Source organism: Bidens hawaiensis, unplaced genomic scaffold (assembly GCF_021521415.1).
Source record: "Bidens hawaiensis isolate Kalapana, Puna unplaced genomic scaffold, B.hawaiensis_p1.1 tig00009570_1, whole genome shotgun sequence".
Taxonomy (NCBI): Eukaryota; Viridiplantae; Streptophyta; class Magnoliopsida; order Asterales; family Asteraceae; genus Bidens; species Bidens hawaiensis.
In genome coordinates, this window is record NW_027491715.1 from 39,282 (window position 1) to 57,880 (window position 18,599).

Here is an 18,599-nt window from a genome sequence, read left to right on the forward strand (position 1 = left end):
GTCAAACCAGATTTTGAATGCTAATCGACTGTAACTACCCGAGGCTAAGATCTCTGCCATGGCCGCAACATAGGTTGCCACACCAAATAGCGGGGCGTCATCATAGCCTAGACTAAAGATTTAAGCGAGAAACCAAGAACAACATAAGGTAGAAGCCACCTCCGTCACAACTGCAAAACAAGATTAAATCGGGCGTCTAGTAATAGGATGAGCCTCTATACAAAGCACACATTTATTTTATACCAATAAATTAAGAGAGAGAACACATATAAAAAAGAACAAGGAAAATTCAATTAACGGGTTATTTATTTCTTAATTTCATATATATCTAAACATGAAATCTTTATTCATAATGCATATCGACTGTTCGCTGAGCAATACGTCACATTACAACTTTACGGGTTGTTGGTAGGAGTAAACTTGAAGTTTGCACAAGAAGTTTTCTTGCGTAGCAATGATGAACTGAACCCAAGAGTCGAATTCTGTAAATTAAATTCTAGAAAGTTGTCCTCGAACTGAAACGCCCCGATAACAATTGCAGGTTCACTTGTTGCACCACCATCAACAAACGCTAGACACGCCACCTTTTTTGTTTTTTTCTTAATGGAGAGCGGTGGATACAGTCCACTTCTTCCCATCCGGGAGAATGAAATCGATATTAGGAACTTTTAACCCGACGGTGGAGGTGTTGAAACAAAGGCCAAATGGAGCGACTGGCTTTGCAGGATGGAGTCGTTTTGTAACCATTGAAAACCTTCTAACGACACCGTTATAAATATCTGTTCTAAAAGTGGTGTAAGGGTCAATTGTACTAAGCTTGGTAGTAGTATTCGTCGGAACATTGATAGATCTATTTTTAATGACAATGCTATTGACACTGATAAAGTATCCAAAAGAATTTTGATGCTTTAACAACGGAGTATAAGAAAGATAACTTCTTATATCGACCTTTGATTGGGGAAGAAGGTAATAAGGACCGGTTCCAAAGAATAAAACCCCTCGAGTAGACGACTTGCTAGGAATGCATAGTGCTAATGTTTGTTGAGAAAAGTAAGCTGGCAAGGCGTAAGGCGATGAAGAAAATGCCATGACACCTGAAACATTTGCCGGAAATGATGCAAATAGTGAAGGAGTAGCACATGCCGCATTAGGGTTTACACCAACCATTCTACCATCACTTGTGTACATAGTGAAATGGTCATAATTGAGAATGACTTGGTCACATGAACTAGTCACAGGGTCCACCACGTGGATTGGGCATGTACAGCCCCATTCAAGCTCTCCAGAGCAAGAAGGATTCTTATACGAGTAAGTATAAGTTCGAACGTCTTCACACTGATAAGCTACGCATGAAACTGGAGTTGTGCAAACCGTGTTGGAAGGGCAATCGGTTAAATATCTATTCCATTGCACGATGCAGTTGTACCAAATGAAGGGAGCATCGATATCTATAAGGAAGTTTGCAGGCGCCAATGTTGTTGTGATCTTGACACTATACAGAGGCTTAGCAACATCAGTGTGCTTGTTAATAGGAGCTACTATGGAAGTGTATGGTTGAGCATGAGCAATAATAGCTACATGTTCAAGAGAGATAAAGGCTAGAACGATAACGAGTAATTGTAGAAGCAAATACATTGTGTATGTTTGTATATATGTTCTATTTAATTTCTAGGCTGTGGTTTTGGAAAGGCAATAAACATATTTATATAGGCATGTCATATATATTGGGCGTAATTTGTTTTATTCGTGACCAATTTTAAAAGGCAATTTGTAATCGGAACACATAGAATTGTTTGCCAATATTTTTGTGTGTGTTCATACTTTGGTATACACTTTACGCGTGTTAGGCATAGAGTACATGACACAACCTTGCAAGTTGCAATGTGAGCTTTTGATAAACTATTTGGGTCATATAACCATCAATTTATAAGAATAATTAAGTCACGGACCCCTTGAACATGACACAACCTTGCAATGTAAGCTTTTGAACATGGCCTAGGCGGCGGCATCGTGAGGGGGAGAGAGAAAGAAAGAGATTTTACAAAAGAGCTAAACGTAAATGAGCGGTTAAGGTTAATCTGATAGTTGGCCTATAGTTTCCTAAGAAATTAACGCACGTCATGCCTTCTGTAATGTACTCTTAACACATAATCTCAGACAGAATGTCCATATGATGATGATCATCATCGTGATGACACACATGTCTGTGCACCTGGCGCTAGCCATTGAGGCAAGCCTAACATGTTTAGTTTTTGATTAATATGTTTTTTATATACAACGTACACGTGTCATAAATTAAGTGGAGTATGTATTGTTAGTAACTTTTGTTAAGTCTTTTCTAAGTCTATAAATGTGACGTAGAGATTTAGGAAATAATAGAATATGTATACATTACAGTTTTCCACTTATATTAATTAGGGGTGTTCACATTTGGTATTTTGGTATACTATGCAGAATCCTAACATAGTTTGTGTAGTATACACGTAGTGCTGTCTATATGTCTGGTAGACTTGTAGTTGTAGATACTAGATACACATGGTATCTAGTTAATGAGTGATACATTGTTAGTCTTCGCATGTGTTCAACCAAAAATTCAGGTTGACTACTTCAACGGTCAAAAAGACTGATCAAGAGTCTTGAGTAAGTTACCAATAACAAGAATACCTAGACATACTACGACGATGTTTGTTTTTTAAGACAAAAATTATCTACAATATGATTTCATCTGATTTAATGTCTGCAACTGAATATATGGTTTGAAGGTCTGCAATATGAAAATATAATACTGTTTGTTTTATAAACTGGATATCGTCTGCATAAGCTGAAAATTAGTTACCTATCATATATATTACAGTTTATAAAAGTCATTTAACGTTTGTAGAGTGCTAAAATAATTGGTAGCGGTGTACGAACTATAGAAGCGGATGGTGGTAGACGATGTGGTAGGCGGTGAACGGTGGGTGGTGGTGATGGACGGTTGTGGTGGTGGGTGGTGGACACTGATGGTGGGCGACAATGGGTGGTGGTGGTGATGAACGGTGGTGGTGGGTGGTGAACTATGGTGGTGGTGGATGGTTGTGGCGGGTGGTGGTGGCGGCGGACGGTGGATGGTGGCGGTGGCGGGTGGTGTTGGATGGTGGTGGCGACGGACGGTGGGTGGTGGTGGTGGATGGTGATGGTAGTGGACGGTGGTTGTGACCGACACGGGTGGTGGTGGTGATGGACGGTGGTGGTGGTGAGTGGTTGAAGGTGGTGGTGGTGGCGGACGGTGGGTGGTGGTGGTGGACGGTGGTGGTGGGTGGTGGTGGTGGCGGACGGTGATGGTGGTGGCGGACAGTGGGTGTTGGTACTTGGTATGATGTTAAGAAGTGTGAAGATGGTGAAAAAAGCTTATTTTTTAAGACCATAAAAGCAGTTTTCAGATTTTTTTTTAAACAAACAGTATTTAAGAGCTTATGTATGCGAACCCACAGACATAGGCTTCTTGCAGACCTTATAAGCAAAAACAAACACAACCTAGTGTTTCATTTTGGCTCTAAGCTTATCTCTTTCAAGTTTCAAGCTCTATGTCTAAAAGTCTGAATTTGATTTGTGAAAAAAATTACAAGCTCAAAACGGGTCTTAATAGACTCAAGTCACTTTTATTTATAGACAAGATAATTAGATATATATAGGGGGAATGATCAAATAAAAAATTTATTTCGTCAAAGAAGTGTGAGAAGGATTAGAAAAATGATACGTGACTGTTGGACTTAATTGGGTCGAGCAACACGAACAACACCGATAATTTTGTGAGAACTCCTCACGACTCTTCCAATATTATTAAGAACGAAAAGTACACACAATACAAGACCCTAAACCATCTATTTATACTAAAACTATAACTTGCTCATCAAGAAACCTAATTAGACTCAAACTAGGAAACTATATAAATTAATAATAATAACCAAAACTTATTCCTAATTTAATAAACTAAACCGACTCAAACTGAAACTCTTTTAAATTTTAAACTTTTATCAAGATTAATCCTTCATTCACCCCCTTAATCTTGATATGGACTCGTTACTCTTCAAAATAGTGTTGGATCCAAATCTTCACGAACCAAATTAGTAGCTTCTTCTTTCGGTTTTGGCCCGGGCACTCATATGCAAAATTACCATACTCAAGACAATTATAGTATCTGATATGAGCTTTACCTCGACTCATACCTTTCTCCTTTTGATTTTCACTGGGTTGGAATCGACCACCTCTACCTCGTCCAACGCCACGTCCTCTACCTCGGCCACGTCCATGGTCACTTTTCCCTCGTCCACAACATTCACAAACATCCTCTTCATTCTTCGAACTTTCCTGTCCATCAGTTTTAGTTAGCAACAACTTACTTTGACCGCTGTCACCCGTCTCATCTTGCTCTCTGATTCGTTCCTCATAGGCCTTCAACCTGCCTATTGCTTCTTCGAATGGCATGGTGTTAAGATCTGAATACTGCTCAATAGAAGCAACAATCTGAAGATACTTCTTTGGCACCGAATCTAACAACTTTCGCACTAACACTTCATCTTCGAGATTTGAACCAAGACTAGTATATCTTGAAACAAATCCGGCTAACTTTCCAGCAAACTCTTCAATCGATACGTCTCCTTCATTCGGAGTTGCTCAAATTCTCTTCTTAAACTTGCTAAACGTGCCCTTTGTACCATGTCAGCTCCAAGAAACCTTACATGTAAAGCTTCCCATATGTCTTTCGCACTTCGGTTCCTAGCAACTTGAAGGAGTATATCCTCTGGTAAAGCTTGATAGAGAATCGCTATTGCAATCTTGTTCTTCTTTTCATCAACGGCTCCACCGATTACCGGCTTAATTGTCTCTCACAACCCTTGTGCATCCAAAACTGACTCCATTAGAATTGTCCAAGTGTTGTAGTTCGTTGTTGTCAACTTTGGTACTTGAAATGAGGTGTTGTTGTTTTCTCGAACCGAGACATTCCCTGCATTGTTTGCATTATCAGCCATTCTTTTCTTCAAATCTTCTTAACGTCACATAAATCGTCCTCTTTGATCGCTCACACAGATACGATCTCAGCGAATCACACAGATTTACACTGCTTCTTCTTTCAACGAATCACACAGATTGACGTTGATTTTTCTTCTCGATCGTTCACACAAATACGACCGTCTTCGTCTTCTTCTTGATCGTTCACACAGATACGATCGTCTTCTTCACTGTTTGATTGTTACACTATTGCAATCCATCTTCTCAGGTGGGTTCAGTCTTCTTCCTTGTTGCGCTCGTCTTCAGTTCAGTTGTCGTACTCTTCTGTTTGTTTGCTCGACTGCCTTTTTTTTCTTTCTAAGACTGTGTTATATTAAATTAATTCTCACTTCCTATATTTTCCCTTCTTCACGATGACATCACATTAGCCTTCCTTTTAATTCTTTTTGACTTCACGTAGATTTTTTTACCACCTTGCTTGTATGCTTAGTTTTCTTTTATTCGATGATGCGATGACTTTTCAATGAGCAGCTTGCTACGTTTCCTTCTTGCTCTATCGACTATCTTCTTTATATCCCGCTCTGATACCAATTGTTGGACTTAATTGGGTCGAGCAACACGAACAACACCGATAATTTTGTGAGAACTCCTCACGACTCTTCCAATATTATTAAGAACGAAAACCACACACAATACAATGACCCTAAACCATCTATTTATACTAAAACTATAACTTGCTCATCAAGAAACCTAATTAGACTCAAACTAGGAAACTATATAAATTAATAATAATAACCAAAACTTATTCCTAATTTAATAAACTAAACCGACTCAAACTCAAACTCTTTTAACTTTTAAACCTTTATCAAGATTAATCCTTCAGTGACAACTCTAGCGAACTCCCATTGAACTTATTCCGGTGGTGTTGGAACTGTGCGTGAATCCGTTGAAGGTGAATGTTGATAGCAACTATATATATAGTCGTTTTCTAGCCGTTAAGGAGATTTATTTAAAAGAAGTATTAACTCTATTTTGACACTAAATTGACACAAATTCAACTCTGTTACATTAAAAAAAATTGAAACTTTCTTCTACTCTTCTACTCGTACCGGAATCATGAAGAATGAATTCGCTATTGATCGAAGAACATCTATAGCATTTTATGTATATCTTTTTATGTACTTGACCACATTAATGTCACCGGTGCAACGCGCGTAACAAAGAACAATGGGCGATCTTAACATCTAGTTTTAACTTAACAATAAACATCTTGTAAAAGTATAATCAGCCACTAATAAATTGCATATGGGCTAACATGGCTTGAATTATTTATTGGAGAGCAATTAAGCCTACACTGGTGGAGTGTCGAATATTATAATTCACAATTCATGTTGAAATCTGGGTTTAAAGTTTATGCCTTGGACACGTAAAGTGTCCCACTAAATTTGACTAATTCTTGATCTTGCTTCTCATTAAAACTGGCTTTTCAATGGTTCCTTGACATACCTATAAATACTCAAAAGATGCATGCTCTATCAAGTCTACAATTTAAAAAATAAACATACAAACATACAAAAATGTATTTGCCTCTAAAATTTCTTGTTATAATTCTAGCTTTCATCGCTAATCAACATGAAGCAATCGCTGCGTACATGCCACCATACACTTCCATAGTAGTTCCAGTTAACAAACATACTGATGCTGCTAAGCCTCTCTATAGTGTTCAAATCATGACAGCCTATGTAAACATGCAATTCTTGCATGAAAACTTCCTTATAGATATCGATGCTCCCTTCATATGGCACGACTGCATTGTGCAATGGAACATATATCCAGGCAGTTGCCCTAGCAACACACTTTGTGCATCTCCTATTTCTTGTGAAGAATATCAATGCACAGATGTTCGAACTTCTTACTTTTATAAGAATCCTTATTGCCATCCAGAAACCAATAGTTCGACGTTACCTGGTTGGGGATTCTGTACATGCCCGGTCAATGTGGTAAACCCTGTGACCGGTTCATGTACCCAAGCCCTTCTCAATTATGACGAATTCACAGTCAACACAAGTGATGGTAGAAACGCTTTTGATGGTTTTTATGGTGCATACCCTAATGCAGCATGTGCTCCTTCTTCATCGTTTGCATCATTTCCTGCGAATGTTTCTGGTGTCATGGCGTTTTCTACCTCGCCTTACGCCTTCACAACTTACTTATATGAACCTCTTAAAAAAACATTAGCTCTATGTCTTCCAAGCAAGCCGTCTGCCCCTGGGGTTCTATTCTTTGGAACCGGTCCTTATTACCTTCTTCCCCAATCAAATGTCGATGTAAGGAGCTATCTTTCGTATACTCCGTTGTTAAAGCATCAAGATTCTTTTGGATACTTTATTAGTGTCAATAGCATTGTAATTAAAAAGAGAACTATCAATGTTCCCGTGAATACCACCACCAGGCTTAGTACAATTGACCCTTACACCACTCTCAGAACAGATATTTATAATGGTGTAGTTAGGAGGTTTTCAATGGTTACAAAACGATTGCCTCTTGCAAAGCCTGTCGCACCCTTCGGCCTTTGTTACAATTCCTCCACCACTGGTTTAAGAGTTCCTGATATTGATTTCAGCCTCCCAAATGGGAAAAAGTGGACTGTAACTACAACTAACTCCATCAAGCAAGTAACAAACGAGGTGGCGTGTCTGGCATTTGTTGATGGTGGTATAATGAGTGAACCTGCAATCGTGATTGGGACGTTTCAGTTCGAGGACAACTTTCTAGAATTTAATTTAGAGAATTCTACTCTCGGGTTCAGTTCATCATTGCTACGTAAACAAACTTCTTGTGCGAACTTCAATTTTACGCTTATCCACGGTCCTTAAGCTAAAACGAATTGTATAGCTCAACAGTCGATATGCTTTATGAATAAAGATTTCTTGTTTAAATATATGTGAATTCAAGAAATATATAAGCCTCTAATCATGATGTCTCCATTTATATCTTATTAGGTTTGTAACCCGTGTATTACATGAGTTGAATACATGAATTATTAGATTAAATAAACGATAATCAAGATTTAAATTATACTGGTTGTTTCAACAAACGGATGATTCGCAACTTCATCGTGTAGACATCGTTTAAAAGCAAATCAAGCGTAACCTGCTTCTCATGAAACTTAGAAAAACCAAAGCATTAATCTTATCTTGTGGTTAGAGAGAAAAACATCCCCATCTGCTCATTGGGTTCAAGCAGGTCAACAACACCATCTTCATATTTACCAAATTAAATGTTCGTCATTTCTCTAAGTATACAATCCAAACACGACGAAACAGATTGCATAATTCAGGACATTTCTCTAAGAATACTAAACACGACGAGATAGATTGCATGATTCAGAACAAACGTATGCCGAAAAAAAAAACTCACACCGACCAAAACAATAACTGTTTTCAGATAATGATAACATCAAATCCGCAACCATCCTATCAATCCCATCCATAGCAATGATAACAACAAATTAAAAGATTAAAATCGTAGCAAACCTGATTTAGCTTTTAACAGCTAGCAGAAAGTTCCATATACATTCAGTTTAACTTTTCTTAATTGATTTCATTAAAAATTTACTTAAGTCCTAACAAATTGGTTAGAGTAATATCCTCAAGGAATTAGAAATATCATTCTTAAACTTTGTGACAGATCTAGAACAAAAATTCAGAGGTATCCCATTTTTTATTTTGGATGTAGGTGTATCTGAATACATAACACATGAGAAGAGTTTTTTTTTTTTTTTTCCTCATTTCGCATGAAAGTTGAGGGGTATCTAGATAATGAGTGATACATGATTAATCTCAGCATGTGTTCGAACGAATAGTCAAGTTGACTATTTCAACGGTCAAAAAGTTAGAGCTAGAGTGTTCATGTGATCCAACACAAACTTAATAATGTGTCCATATGGATGAATTAAGGAAGCTAACAATCTAGAAAATTATACTTAATTAAAGAGTAGATGTAAGTATATATGTAACTGTGGTTTGGCTTATAGCCAGTAATTTTATCGATTTTTGGTTTTCCTATTATGATGTAATTGAATTAGTGTATAGTTTACATAAAATTGGTTGTGACCAAACCATTTTAGATTAATTAATACAGAGATTTAGATGAAATTGGTTAAGACCCATTGAGTTGAAAATGTACATTAAAATTTGCTAATCAGACTTTACATGTCGATATGAGATCATATAGATAAATAGATTGAGAATTGATTGATAAGAGTGAAACTTGTGCATTAAGTATGTATGAATTCTTATATTTAAGGACTATGTCGATTATATGAAATCTAGTTATTATACTTTTATAAATGTTAAACTCGTTTATGTTAGGGATATCTATGGATAGCAAGATTTTTGTGGTCCGATCATTGTGACCTACATACATATAATTCATTTATTTAGACAACAAGATTAGAGTAAACTAGTGAACAACTTGTGCTCGATATATGAAGCTCTAACTGGTTTATTAATTATTAACTATCAATCAAGATTCGAGCTTGGGTTTGAGATTGGATAAGATCAGCACGATTCGAATTTTAAAGAGTAGATGTGAAGTAAAACACTAACACTCAAAACACTTTGGCTTGTTTACACTCATGGTAGCAATGGATCGATACCTAGAATTATATATGCAAGTTGTGCCTATGGCCATGTTTGAAAGTTTATACCGCAAGATTGTGACATGTTCCATGGGTTGATGTCTCTTTTATAACAAATTAATGGTTATATGACCTCAAAAGGTAAGTTTAACATCAAATACTATTGTACTCTATGCCTTGGACACGTAAAGTGTCCCACTTGATTTGACCACATGTTCACATACCTATATAAATATATGTTGGATATATGCTCTTTCCAAAACTACAATCATACAAAATGTATTTGCTTTTACAACTACTTGTTATAGTTCTAGCTTTCATCTCTCTTGAACATGAAGCTATTACTACTCATGCTCAACCATACACTTCTGTAGTTGCTCCGGTTTTCAAACATACCGACGCTGCTAAGCCTCTTTACAGTGTCCAGGTCATGACGTCACCCGATCATACCAACCAACTCTCGCATGAAAACTTAATTATAGACATCGATGCTCCCTTCATATGGCACAGGTGCTCGTGCATTTTGATACGTATTTTACCCATTGTCCTTCCAACGAGGTTTGCACAGATCCCGTTTCTTGTGAAGACTATCAGTGCACAGATGTTCGAACACTTTACTCTTATAAGAATCCTTCTTGCCAGCCAGAAACCAACAGCTCAACATTACCTTATTGGGGATATTGTACATGCCCGGTCAATGTGGTTAACCCTGTGACCGGTTCATGTAGCCAAGGCGATCTCAATAATGACGCTTTCATGCTAAACACAAGCGACGGTTGAATTGTCGGTGTAGATTTTTTTAATTTATATTATGGCGCATTCCCTAATGCGGTATGTGTTCATTCTTCATCATTAGAGTCCTTTCCTACAAATGTTTATGGTGTCATGGCGTTTTCTACCTCGAATTATGCCCTCCCAATAAACTTGTTAGGACCTCTTAAAAATACGTTAGCGCTGTGTTTTCCAAGCAAGACGTCTGCCCCCGGTGTTCTATTCTTTGGAACCGGTCCTTATTACCTTCTTCCCCAATCAAATATCGATGTAAGAAGCTATCTTTCTTATACTCCGTTGCTAAAACAACAAGATTCTTTTGGATACTTTATCAGTGTCATTAGCATTGTAATAAAAAAGAGATCTATCAATATTCCAGCAAACACCACTACCAAGCTAAGTACAATTGACCCTTACACCACTCTTAGAACAGATATTTATAACGGCGTGGCTAGTAGGTTTTCCAAGGTTACAAAACGATTACGTCCTGCAACGCCAGTCGCTCCATTTGGCCTTTGTTTCAGCACCTCCACCACTGGTTTAAAGGTTCCTGATATCGATTTCAACCTCCCGGATGGGAAGAAGTGGACTGTTTCCACATCTAACTCTATCAAGCAGATAACAAACGATGTGGCATGTCTGGCTTTTGTTGACGGTGGTGCAACAAGTGAACATCCGATTGTTATTGGGACGTTTCAGTTTGAGGACAACTTTCTTGAATTTGATGTACAGAATTCGACTTTTGGGTTCAGTTCATCATTGCTAAGCAAGAAGACTTCTTGCGCAAACTTCAACTTTACCAACAGCCCGTAAACCGATAATGAAATGTATTGTTCAATGCTTGATCTGCTTTCTGAATAAAGTGTTCATGTTTAAATATATGTGAATTGAAGAAATAACATGTTTTTATTTTATTTTTTCTTCTCTCATTTGTTCTATATATTGATTAGTTAGTTTGAAGTAAACATGAAATATTTTATACGAACACATATATATGAAGCATATCAAACAGAATTAGAAAACATGGTTTAATATTAAAACATAACGTACAATAGGCAAACCATAGAAGCATGACATGTTTCCCATATTAAGAAAATTCATACCGGTTTATAGACGATAATGGTACAGGATCCGAAACAACACTGATCAATCAACCAAACAACGAAAACATGATTTACGTGAGTTTAGTAAAATTTTCTTATTTAATAAGATCAAATCGAAATGAAAATACATATACATGGAGATTGGATATTTATATTTCCCTTACATTCCCGCCACATCGCGCAGGTTTCCTACCAGCAGAAGATAATACAATATAATTTCAGAAGATTAAACGAAATTACCTTTACCAAGACAATTTCCTCGCGTGCCTTCACCATGATGTGGTTCTTGAAGAAATCACCAAAGAAACTAGAGAGAAACCAGAAGAACTATATAGAGAAACTAGACCAATTTCATATTTCATTCATAATTTAAGACAAGAACTTCATGTCTTCATGGCTAATTATATAGCCTACAACTTGACCAAAGAATCGATTGTTAAAAGACCCACTACTAGTCTACTACCACTAGCCCACTATATTATGACTAAATTAAGAGACATGAAATATAAGACAAACCGAATACTAAACACAATAAGAAAGACATAATTGGTTGACCCACATAACTATTATCACGCTCATTATGATCATGCATAACTCAATAAAATGCAGAAGGAACAATAAATATAATAAAAAGTTTAGAGGATAGTAGAACATGTTGAAAATTTTAAAATAAATAAATAAATAAATTTAAAAAAGACTTATATAATGTTTATAAAATAATTTCATATAATGTTTGTAAACTAAAAAATATATTACAAAGGATTTTTTTTTGGATATCATAGAATTCTTAGGTAATTTTTTCTTTAAAGAAATTATTATTTATTTTAGATTTTGTTTGATCTGTCGGTATTATTATATAAAATGCTTTTTTGTTTCATGGTTCATCGGTAATCCCTTGATAATCCCTTATTTTTGTTTTTAATTTCATGATTTTATCGGTAATCTATGGTAACCATCAATAAAGTTTTCAGTCTAGTAATAATCCTTTCGTGATGACTGAGGAGTCGATGTAACAATGGTTTGACTGGAGCGGGTGTCTTCGATTATTGTTATTCTTACTATGCGGAGTTGACTATGTATAGTTCACAAACAATATAATCTGAGTTGTTTAAACCCATACTAGCAATGAATACATAGAACTATTTACTCAACTTGTTTATATGGCGATGTTCAAAAGCTTATAGCGCAAGATTGTGCCATGTTCCATGGGTCGATACCTCGAATCATTTAATCAATGGTGCAAGTGGCCATGTTCGAAAGCTTACATAACAAGAACTTGGCATGTTCCATGGGTCAATGACCTTTTCCGGTAAACTCATGGTTATATGACTCAAAAGCTAATCAAACAAAAAGTTGTCCTTTTAATGAATTTAACACAAAAAACTAATGTACCTTATGCCTTGGACACGTAAAGTGTCCCACTTAATTTGACCACACCTTGGACTCAATAAACTAATGCATTCTATGACTACAAACATAGCAAAGTAAAGTTTTAAGGTTTATTGTGTCACAGTATACCAGGTAATCAAATTTCTTTTCTGCTTCCAAAAATAATAAAAATATAAAACTACAAACATAACAAAGTAAAGTTTAAGGTTTATTGACATGCCTATATAGATCTGATGGATGCTCTTTCCTAAACTAGAGTCGAGAAACAGAACAAACAAAATGTATATTGTCGAAGCACGAAATGAATCTTACCTGATCCATGACGATGTTTCCACGGATTTTCGAGATGAACGAACCACGTCTTGATCTTCTTCTTCTTCTGCGGCTGCGCCGGCAACCTGCAATGTCGAGACCTGCAATGGTTTCGGGGGTGTGGAGGCGACTGCTAAGATATCCTGAGGATTTCTTGTTCACAGACACAAAAAGTGGTGGTGGCTCTTACTGAGCATGACCCATGATAAGGAGGTGGAGACCTCCTTATATAGAGTCTCATGGCCACCATCATGGTACCCTAATGGGCCTAGCCCAGTTAGGGTTACCTCCACAAAACCCCCTCGGCCCAATAACATCGTATTAGTCCATGTAATGAAATAAGCCAAACATAATAGATTTAGGGTCGTAGGACCGGGTTTTAGTACCATACCCCTACAAGCCCCCCCAAGTCCAGTGTTGCTCCTGGGCGCGCAAGCGTCTAGGTGGAGCGCTGGACTTTATAAGGTGTGAGGCGGTTTTTTCCCTTTTCTTTGGCCTTGTCTTTATTGTCTGAGTTTTGAGAGGCTTTCTTCATGATGGTGACATGTTGTAATAAAAGCCTGCGCGCAAGGCGACTTACAAGCTATAATAATAATGAAGCTCGCGCGTGAGGCGACTTACGAACTATAATAATAATGGAGCTGGCGCGAGAGGCGACTTACGAGTTATAATAATAATGGAGCTGGCGCGAGAAGCGACTTACGAGCTAAAATAATAATGGAGCTGGCGCGAGAAGCGACTTACGAGCTAAAATAATAATGGAGCTGGCGCGAGAAGCGACTTACGAGCTAAAATAATAATAATGCCTGCGCGCGAGAGGCGTCTTACGAGCTTAGAATAATAAAAGCCTGCGCGCGAGAGGCGTCTTATGAGCTTTGAGAATAATAATTGAGCTGGCGCGTGAGGCGACTTACGAGCTGTGAAATAATAAAGAAGCTGGCGCGCGAGGCGACTTACGAGCTATATTAATAGAGCCTGCGCGAGTGGCGACTTACGAGCTAAGAATAATAAAGCCTGCGCGCGAGAGGCATCTTACGAGCTGAGAATAATAAAAGCCTGCGCGCGAGGGGCGTCTTACAAACTGTAGCATAATAAAGCCTGCGCATGAGGCGTCTTACGAGCTAAGAATAATAAAAGCCTGCGCGCGAGAGGCGTCTTACGAGCTTTGAGAATAATAATGCCTGCGCGCGAGGCGTCTTATGAGCTGTGAATAATAAAGGCCTGCGCGTGAGGCGACTTACGGGCTGTAAGAATAACAACAGCTTGCGCGCGAGGCGTCTTATGAGCTGTGTGAATAATAAAGGCCTTCGCGCGAGGCGACTTACGGGCCATAAGAATAATAACAGCTTGCGCGCGAGGCGTCTTATGAGCTGTGTGAATAATAAAGCCAGCGCGTGAGGCGACTTACGGGCTGTAAGAATAATAACAGCTTGCGCGCGAGGCGTTTTATGAGCTGTGAATAATAAAGGCCTGCGCGTGAGGCGACTTACGGGCCGTAAGAATAATAACAGCTTGCGCGCGAGGCGTCTTATGAGCTGTGTGAATAATAAAGACCTGCGCGCGAGGCGACTTACGGGCCATAAGAATAATAACAGCTTGCGCGCGAGGCGTCTTATGAGCTGTGTGAATAATAAAGCCAGCGCGTGAAGCGACTTACGGGCTGTAAGAATAATAACAGCTTGCGCGCGAGGCGTCTTATGAGCTGTGAATAATAAAGGCCTGCGCGTGAGGCGACTTACGGGCCGTAAGAATAATAACAGCTTGCGCGCGAGGCGTCTTATGAGCTGTGAATAATAAAGCCAGCGCGTGAGGCGACTTACGGGCTGTAAGAATAATAACAGCTTGCGCGCGAGGCGTCTTATGAGCTGTGAATAATAAAGCCAGCGCGTGAGGCGACTTACGGGCTGTAAGAATAATAACAGCTTGCGCGCGAGGCGTCTTATGAGCTGTGAATAATAAAGCCAGCGCGTGAGGCGACTTACGGGCTGTAAGAATAATAACAACTTGCGCGCGAGGCGTCTTATGAGCTGTGAATAATAAAGCCAGCGCGTGAGGCGACTTACGGGCTACTTTATGTCACGCGCCACTTGCTGATGTTGCATGCACGTGCGCGTAGACTTTGGTTTTGTGTTATGCGCCACGCGTAGATGTTGCGTGCGCGTGCGTGTAGACTGTGACATGTGCGAGCATGTGATGCGTAAGCATGTGATGCGTAAGCATGTGTAATATGCGTGAGCATATGTGATGCGTGAACATATGGTATGAGGATTCCCAACCCCTAAGTTTGGCGTGTAGCCATATGGGATCTTAGGAGAATTCCCAACCTTGCAGTTTGGCGCGTAGCCATATGGAATATTAGGGGGATTCCCAACCTTGAAGTTTGGCGCGTAGCCATATGGGATATTAGGAGGATTCCCAACCTTGAAGTTTGGCGCGTAGCCATATGGGATATTAGGAGGATTCCCAACCTTGGCGCGTAGCCATATGGGATATTAGGAGGATTCCCAACCTTGAAGTTTGGCGCGTAGCCATATGGGATATTAGGAGGATTCCCAACCTTGGCGCGTAGCCATATGGGATATTAGGAGGATTCCCAACCTTGAAGTTTGGCGCGTAGCCATATGGGATATTAGGAGGATTCCCAACCTTGAAGTTTTGGCGCGTAGCCATATGGGATATTAGGAGGATTCCCAACCTTGAAGTTTGGCGCGTAGCCATATGGGATATTAGGAGGATTCCCAACCTTGGCGCGTAGCCATATGGGATATTAGGAGGATTCCCAACCTTGAAGTTTGGCGCGTAGCCATATGGGATATTAGGAGGATTCCCAACCTTGGCGCGTAGCCTGATGCGCGCATGCACGGCGATAGAGTGGTGACTCGCAAGTGCGTGTGCATGGCGGAGGTCTCTTGCGCAAAACCCAGATGGTGGTTTCTGCGGCGGCACATGCACGGCTGCGGAGTGAGAACCCCCGGGCGTGCATACATGGCGGCGGAAGTCTAGTAACTTCTGGATCTGCAATTTAAGAGTCAGATCTGCAACTTTAGACCTAAAATCCAGGTCTGTAATCTAGACCTAGATCTGTAAATCAGATCTGGACAGATCTGAAGACTCGGAGCAGATTTAAAACCATCACAGATTCGGAGATCCTGAATCACAGATTCACAGATTCGGAGATCTGATCATTCAAATCACGGATTTTCCTTCTTGCCCAGATCTGGAAGCCTCTTTTTTGATCTATGGATCTTTTTGAGCTTTAAATAGAACAAGCTTTGAAGTCTTTTTCTGTAAACTTCCAGATCTGCGTTTTTCTTGGGAGAGATCTGACAGCCGAGATGAAGATCGAAGGGCAGTTCGTTGCCGTCCCACGGATGGCGCCAATGTCGAAGCACGAAATGAATCTTACCTGATCCATGACGATGTTTCCACGGATTTTCGAGATGAACGAACCACGTCTTGATCTTCTTCTTCTTCTTCTGCGGCTGCGCCGGCAACCTGCAATGTCGAGACCTGCAATGGTTTCGGGGGTGTGGAGGCGACTGCTAAGATATCCTGAGGATTTCTTGTTCACAGACACAAAAAGTGGTGGTGGCTCTTACTGAGCATGACCCATGATAAGGAGGTGGAGACCTCCTTATATAGAGTCTCATGGCCACCATCATGGTACCCTAATGGGCCTAGCCCAGTTAGGGTTACCTCCACAAAACCCCCTCGGCCCAATAACATCGTATTAGTCCATGTAATGAAATAAGCCAAACATAATAGATTTAGGGTCGTAGAACCGGGTTTTAGTACCATACCCCTACATATATGTTTCTACAACTACTCATTATCGTTCTAGCCTTCGTCTCATTTGAACATGAAGCTACTACTTATGCTCAATCATACACTTCCGTGGTAGCTCCGGTTCACAAACATGTCGATGCTGCTAAACCTCTCTATAGTGTTCAAATCACAACGTTTCCTGTAACGTGCAAGACTCGTGAAAACTTCCTTATAGACATCGATGCTCCCCTCATATGGCACGAGTGCATCGTGCAATGGAACATGCATCCTGGTAGCTGCCCTTCTGACACACACTGCACATCTTCTGTATCGTGCGAAGAATATGAATGCACACATGTTCGAACTTCTTACACTTATAAGGATCCTTCTTGCCCGCTAGAAACCAATATCAGCACTACGATGCCTGGTAATTGGATACACTGTACATGCCCAGTCAACGTGGTTAACCCTGTGACTGGTTCGTGTGGCCAAGCCCTTCTCAACTACGACGAATTCTATTTGAACATAAGTGATGGTAGAAATGTTTTTACCGGTTTATCTGGCGCATTCCCTAATGCGGCATGTGCTCCTTCATCAACATTTGCGTCATTTCCTGCAAATGTTACTGGCGTTATGGGATTTTCTTCCTCGCCATACGCTCTCCCGTTCAACATGTATTACCTTGTTAGAAATACATTTGCTCTTTGTCTTCCAAGCAAGCCGTCTGCCACTGGGGTTCTATTCTTTGGACCTGGTCCTTATTATCTTCTTCCCCAATCTAATGTCGATGTAAGAAGTTATCTTTCTTATACACCATTGTTAAAGCATCCAGATTCTTTTGGACATTATATCATTGTCAATAGCATTGTAATTAAAAAAAGATCTATCGACGTCCCCGCGAATACCACTACCAAGCTTAGTACAATTGACCCTTACACCTCTCTTAGCACCGATATTTATAATCATGTGGTTAGGAGGTTTTCCATGGTTACAAAACGATTACGTCCTACAAAGCCAGTCGCACCCTTCAGCCTTTGTTACAACACCTCCACCACTGGTTTAAAAGTTCCTGATATCGATTTTAGCCTCCCGGATGGGAAGAAGTGGACTATATCCACAACTAACTCTATTAAGCAAGTAACAAGCGATGTGGCGTGTTTGGCATTTGTTGACGGTGGTGCAATGAGTGAACATCCAATCGTGATTGGGACTTTTCAGTTCGAGGACAACTTTCTTGAATTTGATCTACAAAATTCAACTTTGGGGTTCAGTTCATCATTGCTACGTAAGCAGACTTCTTGTGCAAACTTCAACTTGACGCTTATCAAAAGCCCTTTATAAAGCTAAACATTCAACAATGTGCTTTCCAAATAAAGAATTCTTGTTTACATAATATGTGAATTCAAAAATAAATAACCCTTCAGTCGTATTCTCCATGATTCATTACATCTGGGAGGCTAAAATGTGTAAGGTTTTGTTTCTTACTTAATAAATGATAAAGAGGTAAGATTTTGTTTCTTACTTATTTTATAAAATGCGTAAAAATACACAAATGCGTAAAAAATCAACAAGTTAATGAAGTACGTGGATGAAAATGGCAATATTTTGAAACTACAGGACTCAAA

At 39.4% G+C, this 18,599-nt stretch overlaps 3 protein-coding genes and 2 pseudogenes across 3 annotated transcripts; 3 read left to right on the top strand and 2 right to left on the bottom strand.

Annotated features, from left to right (window-relative positions):
* Positions 1–395: 395 nt before the first annotated feature.
* On the bottom strand, positions 396–1,635 carry LOC143532928 (gamma conglutin 1-like; annotated as a pseudogene).
* Positions 1,636–4,062: 2,427 nt separating this feature from the next.
* Positions 4,063–5,012, bottom strand: LOC143532929 (uncharacterized). The gene is made up of 3 exons (XM_077027831.1): positions 4,947–5,012; positions 4,610–4,856; positions 4,063–4,559 (listed from the first exon to the last, which is right to left on the bottom strand). Exons 1-3 carry the CDS (start codon positions 5,010–5,012, stop codon positions 4,063–4,065), a joined length of 810 nt encoding a protein of 269 aa, XP_076883946.1.
* Positions 5,013–6,569: 1,557 nt separating this feature from the next.
* LOC143532902 (gamma conglutin 1-like) lies at positions 6,570–8,169 on the top strand. The gene has a single exon (XM_077027812.1). The coding sequence runs from the start codon at positions 6,570–6,572 to the stop codon at positions 7,866–7,868; it is 1,299 nt and encodes a 432-aa protein (XP_076883927.1). The 3' UTR covers positions 7,869–8,169.
* Positions 8,170–9,561: 1,392 nt separating this feature from the next.
* Positions 9,562–11,275, top strand: LOC143532903 (chitinase CLP-like; annotated as a pseudogene).
* A 5,744-nt stretch (positions 11,276–17,019) lies between these two features.
* LOC143532930 (chitinase CLP-like) lies at positions 17,020–18,315 on the top strand. The gene has a single exon (XM_077027832.1). It carries the CDS (start codon positions 17,020–17,022, stop codon positions 18,313–18,315), a length of 1,296 nt encoding a protein of 431 aa, XP_076883947.1.
* Positions 18,316–18,599: the final 284 nt, after the last annotated feature.